This window comes from Dermacentor andersoni, chromosome 4 (genome assembly GCF_023375885.2).
Source record: "Dermacentor andersoni chromosome 4, qqDerAnde1_hic_scaffold, whole genome shotgun sequence".
Classification (NCBI taxonomy): Eukaryota; Metazoa; Arthropoda; class Arachnida; order Ixodida; family Ixodidae; genus Dermacentor; species Dermacentor andersoni.
The window spans coordinates 122,446,069-122,457,974 of NC_092817.1; the positions used below are offsets into that span (position 1 = coordinate 122,446,069).

General features: G+C 42.4%; 1 protein-coding gene across 1 annotated transcript in view; it reads right to left on the reverse strand.

The window, feature by feature from the left end:
* Oseg4 (intraflagellar transport protein Oseg4) overlaps positions 1 to 11,906 on the reverse strand; it is an 81,232-nt gene extending 69,326 nt beyond the window's left edge. The window contains 7 exon segments of the mRNA XM_055074362.1: positions 1,749 to 1,829; positions 4,792 to 4,871; positions 8,479 to 8,580; positions 8,663 to 8,755; positions 10,093 to 10,167; positions 10,917 to 11,028; positions 11,671 to 11,906. Of these exon segments, the coding sequence (XP_054930337.1) occupies positions 1,749 to 1,829; positions 4,792 to 4,871; positions 8,479 to 8,580; positions 8,663 to 8,755; positions 10,093 to 10,167; positions 10,917 to 11,028; positions 11,671 to 11,694 (567 nt within the window). The 5' untranslated portion in view covers positions 11,695 to 11,906.

Below are 11,906 nucleotides of genomic sequence, written 5' to 3' on the forward strand. Positions count from 1 at the left end.
GCAAGCACGTTCGCGACGATCACCTCATTGGTAATAAGCACTTTGTTTCCAAATCTAAGCAGTGTGCTTTCTTTTCGCCGGCAACATTGTGCATTTACGATGATAAGTGGGCGGTTCAGCCATCTTCCATTTTAGCGGCAAGTCAAATGAGGTTGAGAAACCACGTGGCCAGGAACGATTTCGACGCAACCAACAAAGAGGAACACGAGTGATTAAGCCGTTTGCAGAACTTCACTGAATGAGGAGCCAGCACGCAACATGCGAGCACTCTAAGAGCAGTGCAGTTGGTGCGGTCATTTCGTGTTTCGGAGGGTGGCACGGCGTAGAGCTATGGGCACGGCGTAGAGCTATGGGCGCAGCCCATTTGGGTTCAGAGGGGTGGAAGGGCCACGGGAGAGAGGCGTGCGGAGACGGCTGGAAAATGAGTGTGCAGCGGCTGCTGGGGAAGCAGGCCATCATACAGCAGCTGGAATTTCTCATTTTCTTTTTTCTTTTCAAGGATTTCGCATTTCACTACCTTTCAGTACGGACACCCAGCAGCAAGACTACATTGTTATAACTGATAATGCGCCATTGGGGCATTGTAGTAAGAGGGTTATTTCACCATGGAAAACATACAAAAGCTTCTCATTGTTATAACCGATATATTGTTAAAACCAGCATCATTATAAATAGGTTTGACTGTATTACATATATATTGTAATGAGGTACACAAATAAAGTCCTCCTTTCCGCCATGACAAATATTACAATAACATTATCATCAGTCTTATCTAGGCAGCCCTTTAGCACTCCCTCTGATTTTCTCACTTCATAAATTGCAGTAACAACAAAACACAAGTAGGGAAGTCCAGCCTTGCCCCCCACGTTCAGATATGCATCTCAACTTGAGGCCCACGCTTTACTTGATATAAATGGCACCTCGTGTGAACATGCCCAAGACGCTCATAGCATTTTCTTTGGTGCATTCACGACAGGCATCATTTAAATCAAGTGAAGCATGGGCTTCAAGTTAAGATGCATTTCTGAATACAGGGGTTAAGGCACAAGGCACTACTGCCTTCTAGACACCGTAATACCTGTGCCACCTCCCTTTGAGTGCAAATAGATTAGTAGCATTCGTGTAACATAGCAAACTTAAAAAACATTCCCATTATACTATTTGATTCTAAAACCCTACCAGTAAGAGGAGCTGAAGAAACACTGAAATCTTGCTCTAACACAACTCTAATTTGTAAATTGCTAGAACATTGGAGAGCAATTTGTAACTACTATATCTGCACTACACCTGCGTACTTTCACTATTTCTGTGCAACATCACACATGCCGAACATGTTCACCTGCTTTTATCAGGAAACAAGTGACAACAAAGCCCAACAGTGGTTACTAGTAATCTCCACGCAATTTTGGACAAAAAGAATGCAAGTACCTTCCCTTTCTAGCAAGATCTAACACCTGAATTAGCTCAACTAATGGCAACAAAGCGCATAGTGACACACTTCATTTTCTTTTTTTTTTTCAGACTCACTTTGCATCGCCTTTGAATGAGCCTTTCGAATGAACTGGCAATAGCTGTAGCCTGTACTACACTGCACAAAATGAGTAGCGTGGACTGCAGTGTTTTCAATGCTTCAAACCCCCCTTGATAAACTCCCACAATTGTGATGCATCTCTGGTTACTTGAGTGCTAGAGCCTTGACATGACCTGTGCTTCATGACCAGATATAGCTGTGTATGAAATATACTTGCCACAGGATTGCCGCCTTGTTCGTAAACATGAACTTCACCATTCTGCATTCCAAACAACAAGAACTTCCCATCGGGAGACCACTAGAGGAAAGAAAAATGGTGCATAACAGTGTATGTTACATAAACAAGAACAACAATATTTAAATGCCTGCAACAGTATTAACTATTGTCTAGAGGAGAGGCAACAACATGATGAGGCTTTTTTTTACATAAGGTTAACAAACACACCCTTTATGTTAACTGTATACCCTGGTCATGCATGCAGCTTTCTATCGTATCTATGCAAAGTGGAGCATTGACGACAGATGCTTTACGGTTACTGAACTTTGGCAGAACTTCAATCAATCAAATCAATTCTATCTTCCAGTATACATGCTGGATGGTCATTTTGGGCTAAGAGCCACATAGGTAGCTTGACATGTCCCAAAATAAATTACAAGGCAAAAGCAATCAGTGAGTGCACAATTCACAACAGTACAGTATAACAATAACTAAAAGCAAATAAATGCTGGAATACGTGGACATGTGAAATGCAGACAAATAACGAATAAGAAAAATAAGAAATTTTAGCACTGTTCTCCTTCAGAGAGAACGCGATGACGTAAAATAAATTTATAATAGTTGAAACACTAGTCAAGGCAGAGAATCATAAAACTAGGTTCAATATTATATACATCTTCACAAAAACAGGAAAGGAGCATTAACGATAAGTAAAGTTCTTGTTGGTTTTGTTGCTGTTTACTAAAGAATGTAGTTACAACCAAAAAGACAGAACACATAGAGACAAAAGATTAAACACAGCTAGTGTAGCTGTTTTTGTTTCTCTGTGCATTTTTCTTTTTGGCAGCAATTAACATGTCCTTTAGTTTACTGAACGCCAGGCTTCCATTTTTCAGTAAATTCAAGAACCAGTGAAGCCATGGAAAAGAGTACAACTGAAGCTTTACTACCACAATTAAGCACGAAGGAGGCTTCCGATAAGACATGCTTGACTTTACTACCCTCATGCCTATCTCAGCATATAAAAGAACTGCACTCCCAATGTAAAATAAAGTACACAGCCTACATGCAATAGGTTATATGTTTCTGTGCGAGGTCCAGGGGTGCCTCTCTTAACCTGCTGCAGGGTTGAGGTGATGTAATGACTCTGTTGCAATACTTTTCATTTTTGCAATTGTTCAGTGATCAGAGAAGTGCTAGGCCTATGCTATCACCAGAATCGGGCGTCTGTGAGGAGTAGATAAGAAAAGTGTCATGTGGGACAGCATCATGCTGACAAGTAAATGCAAGTTCGCTGTTCTTTCATTTCTGATTACCCGTTCTTGAACGGCTCTATTCAAGACAGCGGGAAACATTACAGGTAGATGGTATGGCGCTAACATGTGCTTGTTCAGGTGCTGATGAACCGTGGAGGGTGGAACGCTTATGGGAGCTTAGCCTCCCTTAATAAATGGCACCTCTGTAGGTGCCATTTCTAACAATACCTTGATTTGGGTGAGTTTGTTCACCTTGACAGTTTTTATAAAAAAGCGCTAAAGACGAAGACGAAGCTGAAGGAACACATACGACAGGACTGACAAATGTATTCGTAAAAAGAAGTGACGTTTCTTTCGAGATATTTAGGCACTTGAACTGATTGACCCCACAATTGTACGTATGATCTGACTCATATCAATCTTTGTGTGTATGATGATGAGTGCATGATGTATCTGATGCACAGAGCATAAATACATAGACATTTGTAATAAATGTTAATTGGAAGTAGCACCAGTTTTGTCACATGTGTTCCTTCATCTTCGTCTTCGTCCTTAGCACTTTTTTATGAAAACTGCCATTTCTACATTTATTTTACTTTAAAGGGGCCCGAACCACCCATCGAGCTAGGTGAAAAAACACATTACACGGATGGCATATGCTGCTGTAAAAATCTCAGCCAAATTTTCCACTCTTGCACAGCGCATAGGGCCTACAAGAAAGCACGAAGTCACCTTTTTCTCAAACATGCTCTCTTCAACAAAATCCTTCTCCTCTACTTTTTTGGGGCTGCTGGCAGCTGCCATATTTCTTTCTATAGCAGATTCCCATACACAGCTATTGGCCAATAGCTGACATCAATAACATAGCATGAGCCAACTATTGTCTGCTCACGTCTGCTACGTCCGCCCACGTAGGAATGAAACCTTGACCACACTGCTTATCGGTGTCATAACCACCTGCTCTCGCTGATTTAGGTTAGCCTGGAACACTCAACTAATCTGGAACTACACGACGCTTAAGCCCAGAACACACGCTAGTGGTTCTTTGTAGAACCAGTGGTGCGGTGGCTTCGGGTGGGCACTCACTCCTGGCCGCTCCTGGCTAGACGTGCTTTGTATTGAGCGCTACAATTCATGCTTACTATTCATGCAGGACCAAGCTGGTCCATGCCTCATAGCACGGCCAGAGTGGAGCACGCAAGTACGCACTGCACCCTTGCTCTGCATTTACAGTTGCACATAGCTCCATAGCGTAAACAGCGCACCTGCCGCAGAGTGCCGTGACGAGCCCGCATTATCATAATGCCTTAGGCAGGGTATCACCATTCTACTGAAACCGGTTCCCCTCCACTCCTTTGGAAAGGAGGATGTTGAGGGCGAATGGGAAAGGTAAATACCGCACTAAAGTATTTGCGCTCTACTGGTCTTTTTTGAAAAATTCTTTCAACAATATATTCCTGGGAATCATACCTATTCGAAGGCGTTTTTGAGGCTTCAAAGAAATGTGGTTCAAGGCCCCTTTAAGTGCCTGTGACCAACCTTATTTTCATGAATAAGTAGGGTGGATGCTTGATGCCAAAGGGTTATAAAAGTTGAAAGTATCAGTCAGGTTTCAGTCAGTCTTGAGAAAGGCTGGGCTCTCACCAAGACACTGACATAATAAGTTTTTCAAGAAAAGCATAAACTGTGTGTGCATGCATGCATGTGTGTACACACAAAGCCAATTTCACGCAAATTTGCACGCAATAGTTTATATAGTAGGTATTCCAAAACTATTTTGAACTCACTTCCACTAAATGCAGATGCAAATTCTTCAGTTCCTTGCCCCATATACGGTTCCCATCCACTGAGCCAACAATCACAGCACCTAGGTGATGGGGGAGAAAAAGAAAAAGTAGGCTAGTTAAAAATGGAAGGTGTACATCACCTTGAGTTGCCATGCGTATGGAGGGATGGAAACTGAGAGTATGCCGAATCAAAGTGGAGTATAACTTTATAATATTTGAAGCCGTGCATAGCTTCGTATTTGTGGTGCACTGGTCATGGCATTTCCCTCCGACTAAGCTGCCCCACAGGAAAGTTTCAGCTACAGCACATTTCTTCTCTACTGATAACAGATGTCAGAAATGACATTGGTTTCACCATACTAGCATGTGTTTCAGGAATTTTGCCAGAAAACCAGTCAACTGAGCTTCTGTGCTAGAGGACAAATACACTCTATTTACAAAAATGTAAGATGGCCTTGAATTTTAAACTAACATACCCAGATATCAGGTTGTTTTTAGAATTTTTTTTAGAAGCTTCCCTTAAGTGGAGCCGACTGGGAAAAACATCCACAAAAGAAAAATGAAGAACCTTTTCATATATGACAAACGTCACAAATCAATAGCAGCATTGTGTAACACATCAAATGCTCATGTGATCAATGAGAAGTGATCAGAACAACACATGAACGCTCATCGTCTACAATGACATCAGTCAATTTCTCATCAATTCCTTCCTTGTGCTCATTTCCGTGATGCATTTGGAATGCAGCACAGTAATAAATGGCACGAGGTTAGTTTAGAAGAAATGGCCTTCCGCATGCCTGCTGTCCAGTTTTGTAGCTTAGAGGGCCCCTCCCCAGGTCTGGCCACTTTGAGCTGACAAGTGCAGAGCATACAATGCACGATAATGATCATGTCTGCAAAGTATTACATTGCTACAGGCAGTGGAAAGATCTAAAATTTCAAACTGAACACTGTTTTCCCTTCTCCTCGCAGCTGCCGCGATCCAAGCCAGAGGATGACGTGCACGTGCTAGTGCGCCTAAGTACAAGTGTTTCGGCTATGACGTCACTCATAGTGACACGTGACTTTGAGAATTATTCAAAGCAACATCTGTTATCTGTGCAATATGTTGGTTGAATAGATGAATTAAAGCTTAGAGAAATAATAAAACTCACAAACCGAATGTCTGCGTGTTCTTGTTTTACTTTGCACTGCAGCAAAAGAGATGTACTTCCATTTCATCTGCTTGTTCTCACATTGTGCAGTCGCGCATGCAGACACCAAAACTAAGCCATTTTCTACCGTGTTCCAGCATGCAATCATGCTCTCTGATCCGCTTGTGTCTGCCTCAGTATTCATGTAGCACTGACTTATCCCGCTAGTCAGGTGTCCTTGTGCAGAGTGTGCAAAATCATGCACTGCGCGAAACAAGACAATCACAACAGCTCGCATGCGACATCGTCAGTGGAAGTGCGCCACAAAAATGCGAGGAGAAAATAAAATGAAGGCGGGGCCTGTGATGTGTGCATCACGCGATTCTCGAGGTCCAGTAGGGGAGAACGCAGGGAAGAAATTTTGCTTGCGGAGGCTAGACGGAGTAAGTGGAGAGGGTGTCTCGCTTGGCAGTGAAACTTACCTCCTGAAATGGGTTCGCGGCACTGAAATATTTCTATCTTAGCTATTAATGAGCCAATTTGAAAAATGTTTGTGGCAGAATGCTCCCTAGAGAACACGTAAAAACTTCCAGCATATAACCAAGGTTTGCTATGTGGCCTGACCCTTTAACTTCAAATGCCATGTCAAAGGTGACAAGTGGTAGCAACTATGCTTTCAAATCTTCATATGTGAATCACAGCATCGCATCTTGAAACCTAGGCCGACATTATACTTGAACATTTTGTACGAAAAGAAATTTGGAGGATGCTTAAGCTGCACCTTTAAGAGGGGAACGCGATAGCATTCAAAGATTCCCGACTGCTTCTCACGCTTCCCAGCAACTGCAGCTTATGTAACCATAATGTTTACTGGGAAACGCTGGTGGTGAACGCTATACACAGTCAAGCTTTCTGGTAGAAACATGGCCTCTTGCGTGGGCCAATCCCGGAGGCGTTTTTACAATTGCTAGTAGGTACAGCGGGGTGTGGCACTTTTCACAGCACTCGATGTTTCTGCACAGGCGCGAGTAAGAGCGGAGGCGTGAGAGAAAATCTGGGGGCCTTTGTTCCTTGAATATGTGAGTCTGCCTAGGCACAACGGAGGTTTCTTAGTGCATGTTGTATGCGTTTGTCCCCCTAGGCATGCCAGCATTGCGGAGTGCAGTCCAGTTTGTTTACGCTCCGCCGCTGGCTGCCCGTGCAGTGAGGCAGTGGGCACGGTCGCCCCATTTGGTGATCGCTGTGTCTGAAGGGGCAAGGTTCTGACTGGTGTTGCATAATGTCGTGGGTCGCTTTTTTTAGTCCCGATGATAGATTGCATTTTTTTACAAGCACTGCTCCAGGAGGGCACATGTAACCGGCAAACAGAAGCCTCAGGAAAGCACCTGAGGGAACATAAAGCAGGCGGCGCAGGATCTCCGGGGCACCCAAGCGGTAGTGGGGGGACCAAAGCTGGGAGCAAGGCGGCCTGTGGGTTGGGGCCGCGGAGGCTGAAGCATGCCAGGGGTGCTCACATAAAAAATTGGCTGTCCACGATAGCGGACAGCCGATCTTATACTCCCCTGGCATGCGCAGGCCTCTGCGAGCCCCAACCCATGGAGCAGTCCGGGTTCTAGCTTTGATGTCCCCGTTGCCGGTTTGGTGTTCTGGAGGCGCTGCCAATAATGCGAAATATTGCACACTGTTTTAATTAGTAAAAAACACAATTGAATAATGCCAACTTGCGATGCTAAGTTCAGCACTACCGCACCCCGCGACTTCTGCTGGCACACCTAGGGACAAGTGCATACAACACGAGCTAAGAAAATCCTCCATAGTGCCTAGGTAGAGTAGTATATATTCAAGGAGCAAAAGTCCCCACATTTAATCTATCACACCCACTCTTACTCGCGCATGCGCGCAAACGTCCGTCGTCTCCGCAAATGCCACGCCCCACTGCAACTACTAGCAATTGGAAATACGCATCCCAGAGGTAGTGCACAGTTGCGCCAAAAAAATTACATCATTTGCAGTTTACTGTTATTGTTTTGCACTTTTAATATTTCAGTCTGAAAAGACTTAACATAAAAGGCATGTGCTGTCGGTGTTTTGTTTCATACATTATTTTGTGGGCTGTCATTTTCAAAATTCCAAGGAACAACTTTGTCAAGAATGTAAGCCAAGGTATTAGCATCTTTAGTGATAGAATAGTGTCGAAATATATAACCCACATATACAATATGTCATATAGCAAGGCGTGGCATATACATATACCTAAGTATATCAAGGAATCTTTTTGCTCTAGGGGATGCTGGCACCGGACGCGAACACCGACACTGGATTTTCTGCGACACAGGGCCCTTAATGCTATCACATTAAAAAATGGTTTCTCTAGTTAAATAAATGTGGTATACTATGTGTAAAATAAAGTAGCAGCTCATCTCTGACAGCATGAGCAATAAACCACATTTTTGCAGACATATGTGTGCTGTTTGCATGCAAGATATGAGTTGCACACAAAATGCATAAAAAAATCTTTTAGCAGAAAGTTTAGTAGAGTGAACAGCATTACCATCATCATAGACAATGCAGATCTTCTGACCATCAGCATTCCATGCCATGCCCCGAACAAGTGACTTGTTTCTGTTGTTGATCATTTCTTCATACCATGATCCTGGAAGCCAGAAAATGTTTCAAATAAATGTGATGGCCATGCATTTCTGAAGTAAAATATTCATAATATAACAAAGTCAGACCTTTATAGAGCATCCATACTATGATGAGCCCATTCTGATCACTAGACGTTAGCTTCTGAAACTGTGAGTTCCAAGCCACAACCTGCACCACTCCTGAAATATAACGCATAGCCATTACTCATCCATTATTACATGATCTTAAAGAACACCAAAGGCAGACATTCACTTCACTTGACTGATTAAGTGTCCAGAAATTTCCAAGCACTGCTTTTTCTGTGCAGTTCAGTGGTTCATTTGGCCATGAAGAAATAATTGCAACTGAAAGCTGCCTTTTCTTCGTGGTGTTTAAACTATCTGTGAATGCAGGAACATGTACATTGTCTATGTTAACATGACAGATGTGAGGGTGAAGCCCTTACGAAGTATCATGTCTCCCTCCAGCCAACCACAACCTTTCAGACTGGGCATGGCGACCGGTTCTTAAACCATGCTGACAACCTCAGAGGCCACCCTTCACTTGCATAAGAGGATGCACAAGGAGGGAGCTAAAGTCCTTGATGAGAGGAGCAGTGGAAAAGCCATGCCAAAAAAGTAGCAATAAAACAAAAGAACACAGCTATCAACTCCGCTGCAGGTTTTAAGAAATGGTGATCATCGAAGGGTCCTTGTGATGAATGTTGTTGACGCAACCGACAATGAAACAGTTCACACCACACCTTCGTGGTTAGAGCTGAGTGGAAGGTGAGAACACTCCCAAGAGCTGACACCACTCATGTTGTATGTGGGAACACTCAGCAGGAAAAGAGGAAATGAAATTTACAGGCCGTACTTGGTGCTACCAGTGCGAATTCCTTTGTCAAAAAATATTTACTTTACCTTATTTATCTGTATTAACCTTAAAGGTCCCAAGGTGTTACATCCAATAAAATATCAATGAAGTTTGAGAAAAGTGGCCAAGTGTCAGTCTTTTGTATGTTTGTGTTTTCAAGTGCAATGATTTTGATCATTCTTGTCAAGTTGCCAGAGGTACACACCAGGGGGAGTTAGCTGCATATTTCCGAAACGGTGATGTCACTTGCTTACTTATGAAAGATCTCTTGGCAACAATTACACATCTGTTAATTTCGGTGTACTAATTTATTGGTTTAGCTTGACATAATTTTTTTCTAAAATGAAGCCTTAAAAAGCACACCAGACTTGTGAGGAGACAATGAATACTTCACGTAGATTACACATTTACTACATATTCATAAAAGAAACTCCTGACATAAACCACAATTGCTTTACTGCTTTTAAGCAGTGCTACCACACGTTCTGATTCCCAACTGCAGTTCAAATAGAAAATGCCTGTTCTAAACAAAGATTACAGTTGGTTACTTTTCAGCTTAAATTGCTAAGCACAAGTGTTCACAATGTACAAGTATGTTTGTTCATACATTAAAAATGAAAAAAAAAGAATAGCAAGCAAGTGCAAATATATTTTAACTTACCACTATGTCCTTCTAGTGTCTGGTTCATAGACAGGTTGCTCGGAGCTGCGAGGCCCCTGACTTTTCCATCTTTTTCTGAATGTTAGGACCGTGCATAGCAATAAATTACTCAAACAAGCACAAGTCCCATGTACAAAACTGTTATAATAAAAGTGAAGGATGCTAAAATTCCTATTTCTCAAGTCCTCTAAAAACTTAATAGTACTGTGTGCTAGCTTATTTTTGAAAAGCCTCATGCGCAAGAAATTAAAACTCTTCCCCAGCAAACCCCAAGGTCTCTTCATCTTGGTAATTCATACCATAGTGCAAAAGATGGGAACTTCCAGCCCTGATACATTTCATTTATTATCTGTTCAAATATAAGCTCTCTTGATACATTGCACCTAGAATACAGAAGACAGAAGAATGCTTTCTTTGGTGCATGAAGAAAAATTTCAAAACTTTGGGTAGCAATATGATCACTACAAGCCAATAAGTTCACCCGTACGTATTCTTGTGACTAAGCTGCACAAGATGCCCACCAAATCATGTCTTATTATTTGTCATTATAGATTTCAACTTTTACAGTATTACTGCTGAAAATGTGGCAGAGACATTTTAACGCTTGACATGAATACCAAAAAAGACAACACTACTGCACTTACAGATGATGATGCACTTTAATATGTTTTATTGTCTTTAAAGCCTGTGAACCAAGCGTGCCTACCACAAAGCACTGGTTGAGACTTGCAACTTTCTAAGCAAACGTGAACACATAAAACCAAATTGACTGTTTTAATTCAAAAGAAGAAAAAAATTAAAGAAAGAAGCAGCTTCTTAGTTACCCGTTTCTAACTTCAGCACCTTTAACAGGCCATTGTCGCCTCCACAAGCTATGTAACCATGTTCTCTGTTCCACGCTAAACACTGAATTCTTGTGTTGTTGGGGATGGCAATCTGAAAAACGAAAATAAACAAGGCAACGATCATCATCAATTTTCGATAACACTGACTTGAATTTCTTGCACAGGCGCTCAGCTCTTACTGAAAGAACGAGCCGTTGTCGCGAACTGCGTTAGATATTTTCTCAGTTCACCAGGCATCATATTTTCTGTCAGAAACTACTTGCGACATACAATTAAATCGGTTACATCGAAACACTAGAACGAAGAGTGTATGGTGCGCGCCTGAGAACGAATGTTTAAGATTGCCGCAGAGACACTCGGATCATTTTTTGTTACTGCGCGTTAGCGCATCGAACTTGACCCACCAGAATTCTTCGAAACTTCATTAACAGAGCTAGCCTACATTTAACTTGACTCTGCTCTTCAGTCACGGATAATTTGTGATGCACAGAGCTGATTTAACAGAGTTTTGCAAGTTCGAGTGTGTGCTCAAACGATACGTTTGAAACTGGGAACACCTAGGATCGCGTTCAGCGCAGATCGCAACAAGTCTCCGCGTAATTCTTCTGAAAGCACAGCAACTCGGTTTCTATTGTAGTACGTGCATACGCTCGCGCAAGCTTCTGTCAAACAGGTGTCATTCACCTGGCGTGAACTTCGACCGTGGGAAAAAAAGTTGTTCACGCTGACTCACCTTCTTGCTCAAGTAAATGAACATGATGACCGCCTTGTGCAGCGCTGAGGGTATAGTTTTCAGTGGGATCGGGCGAAAGTAGTCATTAAACCAGCCGATCACCGATCAAAGCAGCACATCACAACAGAAAGAAGCACAAACAGCTGCCATGACGACGCCACACGCTACCCTCAAACGTAAAAATTTTTAATAAAACTACAAAACAAAAACTCACAAGATACTTAAATGAGCTATAT